General features: G+C 42.3%; 1 protein-coding gene across 1 annotated transcript in view; it reads right to left on the bottom strand.

Moving 5' to 3' along the window:
- The window catches only part of LOC147450298 (3-ketoacyl-CoA thiolase 1, peroxisomal-like), a 160,953-nt gene that overhangs the window by 116,576 nt on the left and 21,229 nt on the right, over positions 1-23,148 (bottom strand). The window contains exons 5-9 of the mRNA XM_086519569.1: positions 7,765-7,863; positions 7,440-7,510; positions 6,159-6,266; positions 6,008-6,085; positions 5,761-5,893 (exon numbers count right to left, since the gene is read on the bottom strand). Coding sequence (XP_086375695.1) covers positions 5,761-5,893; positions 6,008-6,085; positions 6,159-6,266; positions 7,440-7,510; positions 7,765-7,863 — 489 coding nt within the window. The remainder of the gene's footprint in view (positions 1-5,760; positions 5,894-6,007; positions 6,086-6,158; positions 6,267-7,439; positions 7,511-7,764; positions 7,864-23,148) is intronic.

Below are 23,148 nucleotides of genomic sequence, written 5' to 3'. Positions count from 1 at the left end.
ACAGCGACCAATGAGAAATTTCATCTGAACCCACAAACCCACCCCCCCCCCATTTCCTTTCTCCTTAGCGTCTTAGTGTTAGTTCTTTGTACCTTTGTAATTTCCGTACTCAGACATGGTATCAGATTCACCAATTGTAACTTTTTGGTCTCATAGGCCATTTTGGCCTTTTGAAGACGTTAATATAACATTTCATTTCATTTAACTTCTCTCTCTCTCTCTCTCTCTCTCTCTCTCTCTCTCTCTCTCTCTCATCACATCAAGATGAGAAAATCCAGGCTCTCATCACATCAAGATGAGAAAATCCAGGCCCTGCAAGATGCATTAAGCAAATAGGTCTCCAATGTGTAGGACACTCTAGCTACACACGATGAGAAGCTTGCACACATGAGTGATAATGCAACAGGAAATATGACCTCCTGGGCACATGTAGTAAGAAGTACTCCAAATGCCATGACGCAGACACATGAGACGTATGCAAATGTAGATGACACAGAGTATAATGAGCGAGAGAAACACAGTATGAATATTGTGATCCGAGGCATACCCGAATCTGACAATGAGAAAGTACTCATGTTGAATGCGGAGGTCACGGACCTCCTTGCAAACACATTTGGCATGCATGATGTGGTGGTGTATGGGGCACATCGTGTGGATAAGCAAAGACCTGAGAACAATCGCGCAATTGTATGCACAATGTTGGATGCACGTAAAAGAGCCATCATACTCGAAAATGCTCGCATTTATCTAAGGGACAGCCCAATTTACATCAGTGAAGATAGGACACCCGCGAAACAAAAAGAAAGAAGACAGGCATATGAAGAACGAATGAAAAAGAACACCACCCCCACAGGGGCAACATCACCAGAAGCATGACAGGGGGAAACCCATGGGACCACGAACATACACGTCACAAGTTGGAATTGCCGACGTTTCCCTTGGCACAAAGGGGAAGGATTGACAGAGGTTCTACCTCAAGTAGACATACTTTTTCTACTTGAAACATGGAACAAGACACATGTAGACTGCCAAGTATTCAAGGATATATTACACACTCGGTTTGGTGGCCTGGTACCAAGATGCGTGGGCAAGGGGGTGTTGCTATAATGTACAAGGAGGAAATGCAAAATCGGGTTAAGATATGCAAGATAGATGAACACAAACGATACATATGGATTGAGATATGTACATCTGGGAGATCGATGTTCATTGCGGGATACTACACCCCACATCGGGAATCCCCGTTCTATGATTTACATAATCTCTCCAAGAATGACCCTTTTGCCGACTTATATGCAGATATTGCAACCTACACACCAAAGGGGGCAGTGATGATACTCGGGGATCTTAATGCTCACATAGCCAACATACAGGTTCAATTGGTTGACTACTCAATCCATCCCGCAGACAAAGATGGCAATCTCGTATTAGATGCAATGTGGGATAGATGCTCATGCGATCACCTCATGAATGAACAAGGTTCGGCTTTGATATCTATGATGAATTCTATGCAACTTGTAGTCATGAATGGCACCAAGAAATTTGCAAGCTCCGGAACATACACATGCTATACATCAAACCATGGAAGAAGCACTAATGATTATGTGTTAGTTAGCCACAATGCATTGGATTTAATTGGACACTTTAAAATTGGTGCTCGGTTACCGAACTCGGACCATACTCTAATTCATGTATGTCTAGACCTCCCACACATGCCTACACAATGCCTCCAAAAGGCGACAAGTTGGGCATATCGAATGCAAGTTACAAAGAAATTTAATTATGCCACTTTTCTGGACAGCCTATTGAGTAGACAATGCATATCCTAGAACATTTCAGAAAATTGGGCTACCTTTCGTCAAGCAATAGAAGAGGCAGCAGAGGTCGCTATGGGGCGATCTAAAAGAGACCAACAACAAGTGAAGGGTCTCCCTCATAACCCATGGTTTGATGAAGTGTGTAAAGCAGCCAAACGCAAGCTAAAGTGCTTCAATAAGTCCACGAAGGAGTTGGAAAATGCAGCCAAGGAATACAGGATGCTGAAAAGGAAAAAGAGAAGGATGCATGAACTTTTGAAGGAGGAGCAAGAGGTGATTCGATTTAAGAAAGAACCCAAGAAAGCATGGCACAACATGAAAGGAAAAAAGGAGGATATACTGGGAAATTTCAGCATGGACGAAATGTATGTATATGCACAAACACTCAATGCTCCCACCGATGCTCAAATAATGATGAATTCTGAAATTTAGGTTGACACTAAGGAACCTATAACTTTTGCAGTGGCTTTGAGAGGTTTGAAAAAACTAGCCACTGGGAAAGCAAAGCTTCTGACATTTTGCACTTCAACTCCGAAATGTTGAAATGGTCGGGTAATGAAGCTAAGAAATGGATACACTGCATGATGAATCAAGCTATTCACCAAGGTATGCCTGAAGATTGGCAAGAGAATTGGGTCAAAGCTTTGTGTAAAGGAGGAGACCGTAACCTACTCACGAACTACCGCACCATCATGGTGGGCTCTTGCATGGCAAAACTTTTTGGGAGTCTGATAGAAAAAGATATTAGCACATGGGCTGAAAACAGTGGAAAGAGGGCTATCGGTCAAGCAGGTTTTAGAGCAAAACATAGTACCATAGACCACTTGATTACAATCCGGATTATGATGGAAGAGGTGCGACTCAAAGGGGAAACTATGTACTGTTGTTTTGTGGACTTTAAGAAAGAGTTTGATACGGTATCCCGTCATGGGTTATGGTCCCGCATGGAGACCATTGGGGTTTCCATGCATTTGAGGGTTGCAGTGGCACGCCTATACCATGCGGTTCGATGTAAACTGAAAATGCAAACAGGCTTCTCCAAAGAGTTCTCTAGCACAATAGGCGTCAAACAAGGGTGTCCTTTGTCCCCAACATTATTTGGGCTATGCATAGATGAGCTTGAGGCTTTATATGCCAAACGACGCAAGATAATGAAGATGCACCGAACATAGGCCTCATTACTTTGCTACTCCTCAGTTATGTTGATGATGTGGTTCTTTTAGTGCATAGCATATCTCTTTTGCAAAAACTTTTGGATGCGGTACATGCTTTCTGTGAAGCTACAGGACTCTCAGTGAATGTCACAAAAACAAAATGTATGGCGACTTGTACACACAAATCAAAGGATCAGCCCGCCCTTATGTATGATGGGCAAGAGATTCAAGCAGTTGACAGCTTTAAATACTTGGGCATCATTATACCTTCGAATCATAGATGAGGGCAATGTGCAAAAACAAGAATTGAGGCAGGACAAGCAAAGTATTACGAGTTTGAAAACATGTGCAAACAAAGCGTCACTAGAAGGTGGGAAATAAAGTCCATGGCTTTCAATGTGTGTGGTCCAAACGCTATTGTATGGGGTAGAGGTATGAGGACCAAGTATTCCGGCCAGCACATGGAATGACATTGAGAAAATTCAAAAACAGTTCTTATGTAAACATATGGGGATAAAAACCACAACACCATACTCAGTGATGCTATTGGAGACTAGACAAAGACCATTGGAAATGCTTGCTTTGCAAAGAATGCATAGATATCTCTTGAAGGTGAAGTTGATGCCTAATAACCATTTGCCTCACATAGCATGGGAGGTAGGATGTAAGCCGCAAAAAAACCACAAAAGCAAGTTTCTCACCTCTAGCCTTGTTGAGGACATCAGGAAATGGTTCTCTAAATGGAATGTGGGAGATATGTGGACATGAATGTAGAGGAAGGTACCGAGCATGAGCACGAGCTGAATTTTGAACTACAATTACTTGAGGCCCTTCATAGCAAATGGAAGAATGCAATGCACAGGTCCAAGTTTGAATACTATTGCAAGCACATAAACACACGATACTGGGAAGAACAAAAAACCGGGGAAACCCAAATACATATCAGGACACCCATGTCCTACCGTGCGAGACACGCCATCACCTTGATGCGGACAAGATGACACATGCTCAAAAGTGAAACGGGAGGATGGCTGAATATTGATGCAAACGTGAGGAGATGCACTCAATGCAACTTGAATTCATTGGAAAATGAGGCACATGTAACCCTTGAATGTCCAACATATGCGCACATTCGGGTCGACTTTCCTCAACTTATTCAAGGATGTACTACATTTGAGGAGCTTCTCTCAAGAACACATCCCTCTCCAATAGCACTAGGCATCTATCTTGCCAAAGTGCTAGAACATCACACCACACTCACAAACAAGATCACCACAGAATCATGACACGCCCCCTCCTTCACATGGGAAGGGGGGAGTCTCATATATGAGATTTTGGGTCCCATGGGTCATTTTGGCCCCCCGAGGACATAAATACATCATCATCTCTCTCTCATAGCAGAGGCGAAACTCGCCACAAGATGGGTGTTGCTGGGCAGTGAATTTGCGGGCCACCGAAGCTACGAGCGATGATGACACATTTGTATTGCAGCCACGTCAACTTCTAATAATTAATTGACTTAGATGTTGTGTAGCGAAAAAATTGACGCAGCTTAGACACTAGGAAGCAGCTCGTGACAGAGGAAGCTGCGGCCCAACACTTTTAGGACCCATCCGTATTGCAGTCACGTCAACTTCTAATAATTAATTGAACTAGATGTTGTGTAGCGGAAAAATTGAGACAGCTTAGACACTAGGAAGCAGCTCGTGATGGAGGAAGCTGCGGCGCAACACTTTTAGCAGGGAGGCATCTCTCTCTCTCTCTCTCTCTCTCTCTCTCTCTCTCTCTCTCTCTCTCAACCAAATGATGGACCGACCACACAATACGGGAGATCCAAATGCATATCAAAACCCCGCCCCAAGCAAAGGTCACATTTGGGTGGAAAAGCCAAAACAACACATTGTCGCTCGGTTCTCGTAGAGCAAGGAGACTATCCTGGGTAAAGGATGACCTAATATTTGAGAAGATACACGTGATGATTAAGACGGAGTTGAACCTTATGAGGGGAGACATTGAAAAAGAGATGTATGCAACTACGGAGAATTATAGAAATGCTATGTATGCATATATGAGGAAAGAGCTGGACAACAAGATGCTCTGTAAGCACAATGAGATGTACATGGCAGTGAAAGGGGAGATGCAAGCTATTGTGAGGGTAGAGGTGCACGTTAATGGAAGCTGTGATGCAAAAAAGGTTAGATGAGGCTTTTGCTGCTAGTGAGTCGTGGAAATCAAATATGGAAAAACACATAACTGCAAAAGATACATTGATTGAAGAAGGCAGCTTCTAAGAGTAAAGGTATTCCTGGAAAAAGAAGAGATAAGTTCAGCCCTCAATGATTAAGAAGCTTGAGAAGATCAAAGAACAAGTGAAAACTCTCCGAGAAGAGAAAGAGCAGAAGTTTGGAACAACCACTTCTTGGGCGGATGTCCTCACCAAAATGCAAGAGAAGGTTGTTGAAACTAAAGAGAGGATTGAGGTTTCAAAGAAGGGAAAAACTAAGATGGTTGAAGCTACACCAACAGCCACCATTATCAATATGACCATTGAGGAAGAACAGAAGAGGAAGACTAGAGCCCTTCACGTGCGTGTCACAAGCCTTAAGGACATTGGAAATGTGGAAGAAGAACTCTTGAAACGCATGGGCATTTCTGAAGCCACACACACGAGTGCATGGAGATGGGGAAGAAAGTTCTAAGGAAAGAGCACTCATTTTACGTTTCCCTACTGATTTGGCAACAAACAAACACATACAGATGAATGCACACACATCACAATTGCAAGATACCTGCTGTAGTTGAGCCCTCCACCTTGAATACAGGCTTTAATTTGCGTAGATCTGACATGTTTGCATTCGGACGAATTCCATCATCTGTGAGCACAGTAATTTCTTCTTCTTTCCCAGTTCTTGCGTCTATCAACTTATGAAAAAATCAGACAACATGTGAGTTGGAAGCATTTTCATAGCTTTGTCTATTATCAAATCTTTTGCTTCTTCCAAATAATGTTCAAGTTAAGACATCATCCATATTAACCTTAGTCCTCACAGGTACAATTTCAGCGTCAAATCTCCCACTTGACAAGGCTGAGGACGCTCTTTTATGTGACAGAACCTGCAAGTTATTAAGTTAAGTATGTTGATATATTATGTCAGAGGAATAAATGAGAGAAACCAATTTATCTCACAGCACTGGCATCTTGCTCTTCACGGGAAACTCCATAAGCAGAGGCAACATTTTCTGACATGAGCCCCATTGGAAGGAGGCAATCCTTTGCTTTTTGGTTGGTATGAACCTACAACAAGTGGTTCCATTTGCTTATTAAATGACACACAACCAGCCTAATTCTGAAAATCAGCACAGGGTGATTATCATACACGTTGAAGAATGCAAAAAAGAAATGGGACACATTTTTCCAAAATGTTAGAATTTGCAATTGAATAGGTGTGGTGATAGAATTGCAATGACACTGAATATAATGAGCCTCTAGTGTGCTTAATGAGCGAAGTCCCTGGAAATTTCTAAGGGTGAGACTAGGATGAAGTCACAAGCACAACCTAAGGCAATCACACAGAACTCAAACTTAATATATGCTCTCTTAGAGATCACCGGGTGCGGGTGCAGCAGTGATTTCGTACATCATAAAATTTACTCTTTCTACAATTGAAATGATGTGCTTAAGCCTTATGGATGACAAATCTGTGTATCCATCATGGTCTAGGTTGAGTACTGATATTAGAGCTTGCTGCCGCTACATATACGTCCCATGCTGCCCCTATCACTCATCCTACTTAGAAAGATGCCACACAGGTCACATTGACCCCGTCCATGCCTGCAGCCTAAGCATGGGGTTTTGCATAGGCTGCTTGGGAGACAGCATTCGATGCTATTCAACTATGCCAATTTTGGCCGAGTGAGGTACTCCACGCTAGCTAGCTCCATCCTATACTGCACTGGTATAAGGCTAGAGATTCGTTCAAAGGGCCAACGAGCAGAGAGCCCCCGCCCAGACATGTTAGTCCCACTCCATGTACCGTGCAGTGCGGCGTGATGCCACAAGGTTTGATAGCGGGATGCCCTTGGCATGAGTCGTGGGGGAGCTTGAGACTATGTGGGGTAGGGAAGCGGACGGCGGGCTGGTCACCTATGAAGGATTGACAACAGGACCCAAGCAGGCCACGTGAGCCGAGCCAGCACACCAAGTGGATTGAGACGGGGAATGCACTTTCCAAAGGATTAGAGTTCTTGCAATGGCCCAGCTCTTGAAAAGGCAGTCAGAGGAGGATGGAGGTTGTGGGCTCCCGGTGCATGGCCTTCAGCTTGGCTATCATGGGACCCTTGGGAGTCCTCACGAAGGGACCCTCACCTCTGTCTGTCTTGACCATCAGCCTTCTGTTAAAGGTACAAAGTCCAACTAAATACTTACATATAGAAAGCAAATATGCCACTTTAGATGGTGAAAACATGCCTTAGGGTTAACTGATCCTTTCCATCCAGGACTGTAATCTGAAGTCATTGATTCCACACCAGCACCAATCCCTAAAGCAGTGCAAAGGAAACTAGTCAGTTTTCTTTTTCTTTTTTTTGTCCTCTGGTGTCTTTAAACACTTAGCTTTGACTCAATCATGCACAAATGGAGATAGTAGCACCTCTACACCAAAACTTAGCAAATGACCATGTGAATTTAAAAGAGTGCAAACAAAGAACCTGTAACATCCTGTACATTTTGCATGACTTTTCTTAAAGCACTTCATCTAAGACTCAGATAGCACTCTAGTTCCTCAAACTCATACCTATATCAATGAAGCCTGCTTTGATACATGCTGCAATATCGGCGATTGCTTGTAGGCCTGACCCACACTGTCTATTGAGGCTACGTATAGGCACTTCTTCTGCAGAAAAGGAGCATCAGCACTTCAAGCCATCAAAAATTGTGAAATGACTAAATTCAAATGTAAGAAATCCTGAGAGTTTTTCTCAAATCCTATCATTGTTATGCACACACGCTATGAGCTCCTTCTATTCGTATGAGTTGTGGAGCTGCATTTTTCAAGGTTTTCACTATTGCAAATGGAGCTTATTTACACCACCTCAGGGTTAATCACCTACTTGCAGAATTGTGAAGGTTTGACAGGTTTTCTACTTCTAACACCAGCAGCTCTCACTTCATAACAATGACACAGACAATGCAGCAGTTCACTTTGCTATTGATAAGCAGCACACCTCCTCATACCAAAGATGCAATCCTCAAGCAGCTCAAGGTAGCAGATTTATGCCACATGACAGTTGTCCAGCTGTGAACATGGTATGAAAATCCGGTATCAATGCCAAGAATACAAAACATGGCATACAGCAAGACTTAGTTTAGCCTTGTGAGTGCCAGTCCTGAACTCATGCATGTTGAGGAAGAATATCCATTTCAACAAAGGAAAAAAGGAAGCTTGAGCCCAAAAGATAACCATGTCATGGAGCAGATCAAGCCTATTTACTGGGAGAAGTCTACAACTTTTCAGACACCTCTTATGCTGGGCCTCTTCTTCATTAATTCCAACCAGAAACCCCTCCAAACATCAACAGAATCTGATTACCTAATGTTCTTTCAACTTAAAGGCTGATTATATAGAATATACTGCTATATAAGAGGTGCTTGAACACAAAACTTATTGTTAGCATATGCATTCCTTAAATATAGTCACACCCCATTCTCAGTCATTCCCTACACCACCCACTCATCTCCAAGCTCTCCTTTCTCAGGATAACTCCATGATTTCTTCTACCTGGAATTTTTTGACAACCATTTCATCATGTCAAGGGTACCTGAGCAGGAGCAATTTTCATCTTGTTTGTTCAAGTTCTATGTCCATTGGTTGACTGAAAGTGCGTGTTCCATTACACGATTTTTTCCAGTAGATATGATAAAAGGTATAGGTGCTTCCTTTACCTGAATGGCCTCATGTGGACTCTCTAAAGTTGTAACATTGCATACTAAAATGTAAATACGCTGTCGTGCCATGGCACGTGCATGGTATGAAATTAAAAAACTACCTCTTTCTTAATGTTTTTGTTATGTAGGACCAAATGTTATAATGTACATAGTGTGATATATACAAAAATGGATGCCACGATCGTAATTATGTACATACCTTATCAAGGAGCTGAGGCCTTGAACGTGGCACTATGGCGTGTTTTCTCTCAATCAAATATGCCTAATTTGCTTTAGAAACATACAAATGTCAAGTGTCTCAAAGTGCCATGCTCGTTTTGCCTAGAAAGTTCAATGCAGCGATCTCGGCCAAACATTGCAGGTTTCATGCCTGGCCATAAACGATCTGTCCAAAGTGCTTGACAAGTCGGAAAATGAGGTTTAGCATGTGATTTGAGCCAAAAAGAAACCTTTCCACAAATTTAGGGATTTTTCCCCACTCGTTTGGGCTTTTTGCGGACAAAAAAGGGGCATTGTTTGCTAAAAATGGCCACATCAACAACGGTGCCGTCCTTGCTCAAGCTGAGAGAGAGAGTTCTTAGAGCCAAAATGGAACTCATTTGGATATCTAATGAAGAAGATACAGCCATTGCAAGGGAAGGTGCTAGTGCAGTCCTGTGTTGTTTCCGCCCTGTGTTCGAGGCTGTGAGGCCACTAATTAGGGTTTTCCCTCTTCAAATAATCATTTGCGCTTGTCTAATGAAGCTCTAAAGCTTCCATGAAATGGTCACTGCGAAAAATTGAAGCGTTAATTTAGGGTTTTTGACAAGGAGAAAAGCATTGTATCTGTGCAATTAGGAGCGAGGCGGCACTAAATCTTCACACACACGAGTTTTGAGTTGATCTTGGTTCTTTTTTAGCGTGATGATTTGATGGCTAGAGTTTTGGTCTTTTCTAGTGTGTCTTTAGCTGCAAAGGTTCTACGATTTACTTTATTTTGCTCCGAACCCTCACAGTCAAAGGCCCAACCCAACCCTTTCATAGCTGCACTGCGCACTTCTTGACATATTTTTGGTGAACCCAACGCAATGTAGGCTAGGGTGAGGATTCAAAAGCTTCTTTGAAGGTCTCAAATCAAAGCTTTAAAGCTATGGAACAATAAGAGCAACACGGGGTGCGGTTTGATCCAGTCACAATGCAAAGGTTCAAGCTTTTGCTCTGTTCATGCAACAATAGCTACTGAAATAAGGGAACTTTCTTCAATCAAAACCCTTCAATTAGTGGTGAAGAAAATTCAAAATGGACCAATTTGAAGGTCAAGATGTAACAAATTATCTTTGTGGGTATGTGAAGGAGATGGAGCTGCATCGAGTGCCTAAAGCAAAGATGGTACAAAGTTTTGATTTTTGATCTAGCTATGGTTCCAGAAATCCGAGAGCATGTAAGGAGAATTAGAAATGAACATGGGGGAACTTGGAAAGCATTCAAATTAGCCTTGAAGGAAGAGTATTTCATGGAGGACTCTGAAAGGATGGCAAAGAGAACATTTTTAGAGTGGGTAGTTAGGCCAAAAGAGGAACTTCCACCTACCGAACTTCGAAGGGAATTTGAACAGCACTATGATCGACTTGCAAGGATTGAAAAAGCCATTCTAACATCAAAGAAGACGGAGTTCTTTTTGCAAGCTACAGGGAAAGAAATTCAAGAGAAGCTGGAGTTACTACTTGAGGACAAGGATGTTGAACACGGTTTAAAGACCGATTGGAATGAGGTCGAAGATGTAATACCACATCTAGCTAAGCGATAACAACAAAGAGATAAGATGATAGTTAACCCTCCTCAAATCCCAAGTGTTCCTGAGAGTTGCATAAAGCCTGTTATTGTGGTTCCAAAGAGTGACAAATCCATCTTAAATGATATTGTTAAAGGAATGCAAGAGCTGAAGTTAAAGCTTGCAAGGCTAGAAGAAAAGGGGTAACCATCATGCCAATCTACAGGGCAAAGACCTCAAGACTGGGAAGGCTTTGTACATAGATGCATATACTGTGACAGTACTGACCAAGCAAGAAGGGATTGTGAAAGTTTCAGAGATGCTTTTGATGAAGGAGCTTGTCTTCTTATAAGATGGCAGGATTCACTTAAGTGCCCCTTGGGGACAAACTTTGGCAAAGGAGGGTTGAAGAAGCTAGTTGAGGACATGGCTACTAGCCATACCATCTCAATGGTTCAGGTAGCACTATGGGTTGAAGGTGGAACCTATTAACCATAAAAGAGTCAAAAGATAGCGGCAAATATCAAAAAGGTTTTGGAAGAGAGGATTTTAAACTGTAAGATTGAATTTACCTTGGGTGAGGTCCTTGGCATAGCAAAGCGGGGGTTCCAGAAAGAAATCATTGACATTATCAAGAAAAAGCGACAGTGTCACAAATTGATGACGTGGCTGCCCACTAGACCCACACACACCCCGGAATGCTGACGTGGCAGGGAATACAGCTCACTGAATTGCTGACGTGGAGCTGCAGTACGAACATGCCTACAATTTGCGAAAAATCTGACACGTGGTAGCATGTACTAACTTCCGCGTTTTACGGAAAGCTGAGGACTGTTTTTGGCTACGCAATTTCTGGCTGCAAGCTTACGCTGGAGCTTTTTGGGATTGCTTTATTTTATTAAAGCATAAGAGAAAGAGAGAGAAAGAGCCTTTGCTTTATTTTATGAGGGCTTTTAAAAATACCCAAGCTTTTGATTTTTACCAGCTTTTGGGGCTCTGCTTTTAGCATCCCTTGTAATCTTTAAATAAGCAGGTAGGCCTCTCACAACTCAGAGCATCTGGACGTAGAGTTTGAGAGTGAGCGTCTGCCTGCACTCTCGTACTTTGAATACAGATTAATACACAAAAAGAAATACCGAAAGGGGCACCAGACTCTGGGGCCAATAACTCTAGGCACGGAACTCCGTCGGGCCACTGTCGAATCAATTCTGAACTGTGAACTGTTTGAAGTGATTATTTGTGGTGTCATGGTAGATTCTCAACTTGGAGTGTCCAAGTCTGTTACAGTGGTATCAGAGCACGGCGAATTTCTCTTCTATGGGAAATCCAATCCCTTTTTTGTCCTGCAGCACCTATGGCTCAAGGCAAAGATCAGTCGACTTCCTCTGCATCCGGTGATGCGGGAAGAGATCACAACGAAGATTCACGCGAGGAGTACGGCCCGCCTCGGCCTACTCAGGCGGAGCTCGAAGAGATGGAGCGTCGACGATTGATCGGCGATGCAACAAAGATGATGCTCAATTTTGCAAAGGACCCAAAATTTGCAAAATACATGAGCGAGACCTCTTTCGATGAGGTGCATGCGCAGTGGCAGCAGACCACAGAGCCACCCCTCAAACCGGCCCTGAAGGAACCTCCTACTCCGAGGATGTACACAGAGGAAGAATTAGAAGAGGTGGTTGATGCGCGTATTACTTAGCTTTTTGACGCGCAGAACAAAGCTAAAAAGCACGACAAAAAGAAGAAGAAAGGCGTTGACTTCCCAGGTTATTTGGGTCATCGGTCTACATTTGAAAAGGCAAGAAAACAGAAGAAGCATGTTCGATTTGAAGGAGTACCCAGTTCTTCTTCTTCCTCAAGTTCTTCTAGCTCCTCTGACTCGAACGAAGAAGACAGAAAAGGCAAAAAGCGAAGCAAAAAGCAATGCTTCAGATCTACAGACAGTTCGGACTCTGATGTCATTTATACAGCAGTTTGACATAGCTTTCTTAGGAGGGCGTACTCAAAGTACTCTAAGATTCGGAGAGCTGCCTCTTACTTTAAGGGGAATGCTCGAACTCGGTGGTCCACGCTTCTATTAAACAAGACAACGCCAGTTAAATGGCTGAAATTCAAAAGGCTTTTTATTTCTTCTTGGCTGACTTGAGAGTATGAACGCGATATACGAACTGCTTGGAACCATCTTCGGATGACCAAGAAGGACACAGTGGACGCTTATTGCAAGAGATTCTGGAGCTCTTTTCTACCCGCCTCTTCACTTAAGAAGATCTCGTTCAAGGAACAGATTGAGCGGTTTACCTTGGGTCTTCCTACAAAGATCCGAGATCAATGCTTAGAACAAAAGTCAGCTTCCATTTAGGAGTTGATGAGTCATGCGAAACGGGGTTTTGCCATTCACTCTGGCAGTCTAACCTACCCCACAGATGAGATCATGATGCAAAGAGCCGAACAGACTTCGAAAAATGAAAGTAGAAAGAGAAAGAGCAACCCAGAACAGAAAGAAAAGGATGCACGACCAAAACTTACTCCTCAAGAGAGGGCTCGCTACATAAAGGAGGGGAAGTGCTTTAAATGCGGAGAAACTGAGCATATCTCCACGCAGTACCCTAAAAAGGCACAGAAAGAACAAAACGACAAGGACGACAAAAGGCCTGAGAGTTCGAGAGCAGCTGAGGACCCTGGAAGAAAAGGCAAGACGAAAACAGGATTGGTTCCAGATTGCGTGGGTACCGATCCCAGCACGATGGACGAGAGTACAAAACTTTGTCGAGCTTGGGGCAAAGTGAAAGACCAAGAAGCCCTGATCTTCTTTGATGGAGGAACCAAGGCCAACTTCATTTCACCGGAATTGGCGGCGCAGCTCGAGATGACTCCCGATCGGATGGGACCACTTGCAGAGGCAGTTCTAGAAGCACCCGGCAGGGACGTAGCCATTACACCTGTCATTGGCAAACTTTAGTTGCATTGTCAGGGGTATTTGGGGCATGAGGACTTTTACATAATGCCTTTGGAAGGTTGTGATGTCCTCTTGGGAACTCCCTGGTACCATAAGAACAACGCCGTGGTCGACTATCAAGCGAGGAAAGCGACATTGACCACAAAGAAGGGCAGAACCATTGTACTCGATGTAAAACTTAAGGAAGAGTCTGTCCCTATTGTATCGGCTTCGGCCATTTCTAAATTAATGAAATCCAGTCTGTTTGTTTTCTCGATCTTTTTGAAAGAGTTGAGTGATGAGGATAGGACCAATATGTCTGAACTTGATAAAGAACGCCAAGATTTTCTCCACTCTCATGCCGATTGCTTCTCAGAGGGCTTGTCAGGCGAGTTACCACCCACTCGTCCTAAAGATCATACTATTCATCTGATACCTAGAAGCACACCACCGAACCGGCCACCTTACCGTGTGAGCCGAGCCTAGAACGAAGAGATTATGAACCAAGTGAAAGACCTCTTGGAAAAGGGTCTTGTCCAGCCTAGTACTTCATCGTATTGCTCTCCAGTGTTGTTGGTATTGAAGAAAGACGGATCTTGGAGAATGTGCATCGATTATAGAGCTCTCAACAACATCACCATCAAGAATAGATTTCCAATTCCTAGGATCGATAATGTACTCGACAGATTACAAGGATCCTCGTGTTTTAGCAGGATTGATTTGAAGAGTGGATATCATCAGATCCGAATCGCCCCGGGAGACGTCTACAAGACAACCTTTCGGACGACTTTTGGGTTATTTAAGTTTTTGGTGATGCCTTTTGGCCTACCCAATGCTCCTGTGACATTTAACCGGATGGTGGACACGATTTTTCGAGAGTACAGACTATTTGTTTGCACTTTCTTTGACGACATCATTGATTTCTCCAAGGATGAGATAGAACATAGAGAACACCTGCTTCAGGTCTTTCAGGCATTACGAGATCACAAATTAGTGATTAATGCGAAGAAAAGTGAATTTTTCCTACCGGAGATACACTTTTTGGGACACATTGTCTCGGCAGCAGGAGTGCAGATGGATCCGGCCAAGATAGAGACTATCCGTGATTGGCCCGATATGAAGAATGTCCATGAAGTTAGAAGCTTCTTGGGATTGTGTTCGTACTACAAGCGGTTCATTAGAAAGTTTGCAGAGGTTCCTTCCCCTTTGCATATCTTGACACAGAAAGGAGTCCTTCTCGTGGGGATCCATAGAGGTGAATGCCTTTCAGACTTTGAAAGAGAAATTGACTACGGGACCAATTTTGACTTTGTCGGACTTGCAGAAATCATTTGAAGTATATTGTGATGCTTGTGGACGTAGCCTGGGTGCGGTCTTAATGCAAGAACATGTCATTGCTTACGAGAGCCGATTGTTCTCAAGGCCCGAATTGACGACACAAATTTATGAAAAGAGCTTTTGGCGGTTATCCATGCTCTTACTCAGTGGTGGCACTACCTACTCGGAGCGGATTTTATTGTCTTTACAGACCATCAGAGTTTATGCTACTTCTTGTCACAGAAGCAGCTATTGGAAAAGCAGATGCGGTGGGCGAACATCTTGTCACAGTTTCACTTCCAGATTGTCCATGTGCAGGGACAGAAGAATTTGGTGGCAGATGCTTTGTCTCGGAAGCCATTGGTTCTAGCTATTTCCACGATACATCATAGAAGCTTCGAGGATATGGTCGATCAGTATGCCACAGATACAGATTTTGCAGATATCTTTACACGGATACGGGATAGAGAGACAGTAGCGGGATATTCCATTCGGAATGGCTTTTTGATGAAGAAGACAATGTTGTGCATTACACAGCCGTTGAGGGAAAAGGTTATGACTGAATGCCACTGTCCGTCTTTTACGGGTCACCGTGGCATTGCTACCACCTTGAAAGGGGTAGAGAGATACTTCTTTTGGCCAAGACTCAAGAAGGATGTGGAGGAGTTTGTGCGCAGTTGCTTGGTATGTCAGGTCAAGTTTGATAGGCATAAAGCACAGGGATTGTTACAGCCTTTGCCCATAGCCACCACCCATGGGAAAGTATTGCAATGGACTTCATTTTTGATCTCTCGAGAACACAGAGTGGTCACAATAATATCTGGACTGTTATTGATAGATTTAGCAAGCAGGCTCATTTCATTCCAGTGAAGAAAACAGTCAAGCCGGATCACTTAGCGAGACTGTTTGTGGCCCAGATCTTTAGATTACATGGCATGCCTGAGATGATTGTCTCCGACAGGGACCCTAGATTTACGAGTTTGTTTTGGAAGGCAATTTGAGAGAACATTGGCACGCGGTTGCAGTTCTCGTCATCTTTCCACTCGCAGACTGACAGGCAATCTGAGATTGCCAATTCAGTGGTTTTAGATTTATTGAAGTCTTACATCTCAGATCAGAAGACTCGGTGGGAAAAGTATCTACCTTTGGTGGAATTTGCCTACAACAACACAATACACTCTTCGACGGGGAAGGCGCCATTTGAGATTATTGAAGGTGCTGTGAAGGTTCCACCCTTCCTAAGCACGAAAGATAAGATTTTTGAAACCAATGAGTACACGTGCGACTTGGACACGACTTTTGCCAAGGTCCGCGAGGCTTTGCAGAAATCTCAGGAAAGACAGAAAAAGGCAGCAGATCGCCATCGTCGCGATTTGAAATTGAAGGAGAATGATTGGGTGCTCTTACATTTTGAGAAGGCATGCCTAAGAAAGAAGAAGGGAAAGGAGAGGCTTTTTCCAAAGCTTAGTATGAGATACTACGGACCTTTCCAGATCTCCGAAAAGATCAATGATGTCTCCTTCCAATTGAGACTGCCTGACACTTGGAGGATTCACAATGCATTTCATGTGAGTCTCTTGAAACCTTTTAAAGGAGATGTGCTTGAAGATTGGGAGCCTGATGAGCAACCTGAAGTGGAAGAAAACAAGGAGATCCTTGTTCCTGAACAGATTTTGGCACATAAGGACAGAAAGAATAAGGGTAAAGTAAGAAGGCGGTTCTGGGTTAAATTCAAGAACTATCCTGCATTGGATGCAAAGTGGAAGCTTTTGGTTTAGCATAGTCTACTCCAGATGGAACCCCGAATTCAGCTTGGTCGGAGATCTGGTGCAGTGGGTTGCACAAGAGGGGAGTTACTCCGCTCCTTTGTCAACAGATGCCTCGATTTTTGAATACTAGAGTCACTGATGTTTCTTTGAGCTTCAGGGATACTGAGAGCTGACAATATTCTGTTGTATGACTTTATAAAATGGTATTCCCGAATATAAAACTGATTTGTTCTTGACTTGTTTTAAGTGTAGGAACTGATAGACGAAATGACTGCAGCAGTTTGGTCTGAATGATCTCAAATAGACATGGTTGCAATAGGGGTTAGTCAATCGGGCATCTATGAGGTCCTAAGTGGATCTAGATGCGTTGCTAACTGCATTGCCAATAAATCATGGTCTAAGATCTGAATGAATGTTGAATGTGATTTCTCATGTGATGTCGAGTGATGTGACTGTCGATTGGTACATGTGCTGGATGTGTGTTCCTAGTGCGTCGGTACTAGCAATCAGTGTCTGCTAAGACAATTTATGGCCTCTGTCTGTCTTGCAGGCGTAATCGAGGGCGATTACAATGCTTTCAAGAAGGGGGCATGTCACAAATTGATGACGTGGCTGCCCACTAGACCCACACACACCCCGGAATGCTGACGTGGCAGGGAATACAGCTCGCTGAATTGCTGACGTGGCGCTGCAGTACGGACATGCCAGCAATTTGCGGAAATTTGAAACGTGGCAGCATGTACGGACTTCCGCGTTTTACGGAAAGCTGAGGACTGTTTTTGGCTACACAATTTCTGGCTAAAAGTTTACGCTGGAGCTTTTTGGAATTTCTTTATTTTATTAAAGCATAACAGAAAGAGAGAGAAAGAGCCTTTGCTTTATTTTATGAGGGCTTTTAAAAATACCCAAGCTTTTGACTTTTACCAGTTTTTGGGGCTCTGCTTTTAGCATCCCTTGTAATCTTTAAATAAGCTGGGACGCCTCTCACAACTCAGAGCATCGGGACGCAGAGTCTGAGAGTGAGCGCCTGCCTGCACTCTTGTACTTTGAACAAAGATTAAAAGAAATACCGAAAGGGGCGCCAGACTATGGGGCAATATCTGTAGGCACGGAACTCCGCCTGGCCAGTGTCGAATCAATTGTGAATTGTGAACTGTTTGAAGTGATTATTTGTGGTGTCATGGTAGATTCTCGACTTGGAGTGTCCAAGTCTGTTACAGACAGCCTCTTACTAAAGTTATCCATGTACAGGGTAAAGGAGAGACTTAAAATGCACAAGGAGTACAAGTTTATGGTAGGCAAGGTGATGAAACCGTTGTTGGATGCTACAAGTCTAGAGGAGGGGTAAAACAGGTTCGCTTCTTGGATGATGAAGATGAAGTTGAGACCACTCACAAGAGTTATTACTCTAAGAGTCACTGGGCAAGAGCAACTACTAAGACCCTGGTAAAAGTAGGAGAGTTAAAGGAACCATACATTGCACTAATAGATCATGGGTCCTCATTTCAAAGAGTATATCAAAAAGGCAAATGGCCAATCGATATAAATCATGGACGAATGATTTGTGCAACAAATAACTCATCAAGGAAGCCATATGGAGCTTGTCCAAATATAAGGGTGACTATAGGGGATGTGAAAGATGACCAAGCCTTCTTTGTACACGAGATGTCTACATATCCTCTTATCCTTGGGCAACCATACATCACTGCTACACGCATGTAAACAAAGGCGACGGACGATGGATGAGCTTATGCTAGGATAAGGAGCAAGGATGGGAGACGTGCGGTCCAATTCCTTACTATTTATGTGGAACATGGAAGGAACCGTGACACTCTTAGAGAGCAACCCTTGCCAAAGACGAACAAAGAATTCAAGGACTAATGGGATATGAGGGGTTTTGGCCATGTATCATTATAGAGTAGGATTGCAGTCATACAAGAAGAGAAAAGTTCTCACATGATGTATATACAAAGGAGATGCTTTCTACAGGTTTTGTAGGATTAACACTCTATGGATCTGTCTCTTTGACAAAGTGTAATTACTTGATGCGGGGTGAAAGACAACATGTAAATAGTGTACAAAAAGGTTTGAGGAGCCATAGGTGTGTCCGATAAGTGTTCATTTATGGATACTATGCAAGACTTAAAGTCTTTAGTGGATTGCAATTTGTGTATGGGGAATGAGGTTGTGAAAGTATGCTCTATAGAAATGTACAAAGTCGTTGAGGATTTCAAAAATGCTCAAGGTGTTGATGTACAAGTGGAGACCAAGTATAAGTTTGTGGCAAAGAAAGCGAAACAAGTGACATTACCTCTACCAAAAGACTACAAGGATAAGATAGAGAAAGCTACTTTGCAACCTAGTCTTTGTGGCCCAAGTAAAATTGGATATAAGTTTACACAAGATTCTTTGAAGAATCTAAGGATTGGTTGCAAGGACAATTTGACAGAGGTTAAAAGAATATGTTTTAAAGAAATGCTTGCCAAACACGGACAGGCGTTTGCATTTGAGCCGCATGAGATAGGGTATATTGATCCTTCCATTGTTGCTCCTATGGTAATCTTCACTATCCCTCATGTACCTTGGAACTTGCGGCCTATTCTAGTTCCAAAGGTTCATTTGTCAAAACTCACTGAGTTGCTTAATGAAAAGATCACGATGGGTATTTTGGAGCCTTCTTGTGCAATGTGCTCCATATTCAAATAGGTGGTTCACAATTTCAAAGAAAAATGGTTCTTAATGCTTGATTCAGGATATGTCCTGTGAACAAGGTTACAATAAAAAATGTTGCTATAGGGCCAATTGTAGATAAGTTTGCAGAGGCATTTGTAGAAAGGACGATATATTCAATGGGGGCTTGTACTCTAAGGTATGATCAATTCGAACTAGCAATGGAAAGTAGAGAGACACCTTTGGGTTTGGTAAAGGTGTACACCTTCCCTCAAGGAGTAACTAATTCAATTGCAAATATGATGAATGGTATGAACAAAGTCTTGCGAGACTTCATACCTCAAATTACGATGCCCTTTCTTGACGATGTGTCGATCAAAGGATGTGATGTAAGTGATATAGATGTGGATTTGGACTTGAGGGGGTGCCGCAAGTATGTGGAAAATCATATCAATGATTGTGATAAGATCTTTTCAAGGTAGGAAGAAGTGAACCTTACCAAAATTCATTGTTTCGTGTGAATGAAGTTCTTATTGTAGGACATATATGCGGGCCATATAGTAGAAGACCTTGTCCAAAAAAGATTAATGTGATTCAAAGAATGAAAGAGATATGTATTAATGTTACTAAGATTCGAAGATTCTTGGATGCATGTGTGTTTTATATTATCTAGATTCCACATTAAACACATGTAGCAGAACCTTTGTATCAACTCTTGAGAGACTCAATCATACTTTGTCTTTTGACATACAATCCAAAAAAATACAGACACATGCCATGCAAAAATTAAAGAAATTGTTGCTTATGTCTCCAACTTTGAAGAAAGTAAACTATGGATGTGGAAGACATGTGATTGTGACAGTGGATACTAGCCCCAAGTATCCAGGCCCAAAGATTTGGATAGGCGATTGGGCAAGATGATGCCGTTGGCAAGCAATATGTGGTGAGATTTGGAGTAAAGGTTTTAAATGCTCGTCGACGCAATTATCCGCAGGTAAAAAGAGAATTATGGGGAGCAGTCACAACACTGAAATGTGATAAAGAGTATTTGATAGAAGCACAATGTAATAATGAAGATTGATTGTCTACGTCATCTTGGAATGATCATAAGCTGCTCAACTCCCGACATTGCTATGTTGAGATGGATTACCTATGTAAAGTCCTGAATCCACAATTTAAGCATATTGCAGGTAAAGATAATCCAATTGTAGATATGCTTTCTAGAGCAAGGTATGAAAATGAAGAAGAAATGGTTGTCAAGGATGATGATGTAGGCACAAGGTTTTATAGTAGCTCTCATGTCAAGGGTGATCATGTTTGCCTGTCAAATGCACTTGAGTCATTTACAGAGGACCTATATCAAGGTGACTGGTTGCTCATTTTTATGCTATGTGAGCACTTTAGCAAGGCAAGAAGGGTGGACTAACAAGAGTTCAAAAGAATACATAGAAAAGCCCATGGATACTTTTTGAAAGATGGGTACTTGCGGAAGCATCCAAAATAAAGAAATGGGATACCCTTGAGAGTTGTGAATGATAAAGACACTCAAAATGAGCTTATCAAAAGATTCATGAAAGTCTTTATACTAGACACAAAGGTGTATGGGCAACCTTTACGAAAATGAAAGAGAGGTATTGGTGAAAAGGTATGTATAAAGATTTATCTCACTTTGTGGAGTCTTGTGAAACCTATCAAATGTATTCAAATGTGCATCGTCGTGATGGATTGCACCCTACTTGCCCATTGGCCATGCACTATAAGTGGGTAGTAGATCTGGTTACAATGCCATTGAGCTTATGGCAGATAAGATACATAGTGCTTGCACGAGAAGACTTAACTAACCAGGTTGAAGGTCATGCTCTAAGAACAAAAAGCACAGAAGGGATATCTAAGTTCCTCTTGGAAGATATGATTAGTCGTTATGACTACCTTGGTAAAATAACAACAGACAAGGGTGAGTTGGATGCCGCCAAAGCTAGGGATTTTTTCTCTAGGTTGGGCATTAAACTTACTCTCACTACTGCTTACAATCCTAAAAGGGATGGTAAATCGAAGCGTGGGCATTCTCCTATCATGAAAGCTTTGGCTAAGTCTTAAACTAGGAGAGTGGCCTAGGTTATTGCCTTATGCTTTATGGGTTGATGTGCAACTCATAGCTCAATTACTAGTTATATGCCTTTTGAGTTAATGTATGGTCAGAAACCTGTAACGCCAAGTGTGGATGTAATTCCCACATGGAATGTATTGTCTTGGAAGGATAGAATGAGTAGGGAAGAGCTTCTTGCTTTGCACATACAACAATTAGAAAGAAGGCCTCAAGATATTGAGATTGCAATAATACGATTCAAAAATGAAAGGTTAAAGAATAAAGACGGATTTGGAAAAAGACATAGACTCAGACCTAGAGCTATTGAGGGAGGAGATTGGGTGTTGATGTATGACAATATTCTTGACAACATACATTCAACAATAAGAAGCTTTCAAAGAGATGATTTGGTATGTACATGGTTAAGCATGTACATTAGAATGCAACTTACACTTTGCATGAGTTGGATGGGACAAAATTGAAGATTCCAATTGCAGAAAAAAGGATCAAGTTGTTCAAAAGAAGAGGTGACACGGATCCCTTTGACTCACAAGAAAGTCAAAATGAGCATCATGATGAAAATGCGATAGATGAGGATGACGGAAGAGAGGATGATGCGCTAGACTTCATTGAAGATGGAAATGGGATTGATATGTATGTTGAGTTAAATGAAGACTGGAGTTGTGTGGCACATGCCAGAGGATGTGCAAGTTTAGAGGGGCTGGATGTCGTATCATGGCACGTGCATAATATAAAACTTAAATATCTAGCTCTTCTTAATTCTTTTGTTATGTGGGACCAAATGTTATAATGTACATAGTGTGATATATGCGACAACGGATGCCCCGATCGTAATTATGTACATACCTTACCTAGGAGGTGAGGCCCTGGACGTGGCACTATGGTGTGTTTTCTCTCAATAAAATATACTTAACTTGCTTTAGAAACATACAAATGTCAAGTGTCTCGAAGTGGCACACTCACTTTGCCTAGACAGTTCAATACAAGCGATTTAGGCCAAAAATAGTATGTTTCATGCATGGTCGTAAAAGATGTGCCCAAAGTGCTTGACAAGTGGGAAAATGAGGTTCAACATGTAACTTGAGCCAAAACAAACCTTTCACAAAGTTAGGAATTTTTCTCTGCTTGTTTGGGCTTTTGCGGACAAAAAAGAGGCATTTCTGGCTAAAAATGGCTGCAAATGGCCATAAAATGATCAAAAATAGTAAAAAATAGCTCAAAATCCACATCTACAATGGTGCCGTCCTTGCTCAAGCTGAGAGATTTCATAGAGCCAAAAATAAACCCGTTTATATATCTAATGAAGAAGATACACCCATTGCAAGGGAAGGTGCTAGTGCAGTCCCATACTGTTTCCGCCTTGTGTTGTGGAGGTTGTGAGGTAGCCAATTAGGGTTTTCCCTCTTCAAATAATCATAGTCTAATGAAGTTCTGAAGCTCCCATGAAATGGTCACGACAAAGAATTGAAGTGTTAATTTAGGATTTTTGATAGAGAGAAAGAGCATTGTATATGTGCAATTAGGAGTGGGGCGATGCCAAATCTTCACACACACAAGAGTTGAGTTGATCTTGGTTCCTTTTTAGAGTGATGATTTCATGGCTGGAGTTTTGGTCTTTTCTAGTGTCTTTAGATTCAAAGGTTATGATTCACTTGATTTTGCTCCAAATTCTCACAGTCAAAGGC

This window comes from Adiantum capillus-veneris, chromosome 9 (assembly GCF_014529385.1).
Source record: "Adiantum capillus-veneris isolate H3 chromosome 9, ASM1452938v2, whole genome shotgun sequence".
Taxonomy (NCBI): Eukaryota; Viridiplantae; Streptophyta; class Polypodiopsida; order Polypodiales; family Pteridaceae; genus Adiantum; species Adiantum capillus-veneris.
This window is presented reverse-complemented; position numbering and strand designations above follow the sequence as displayed.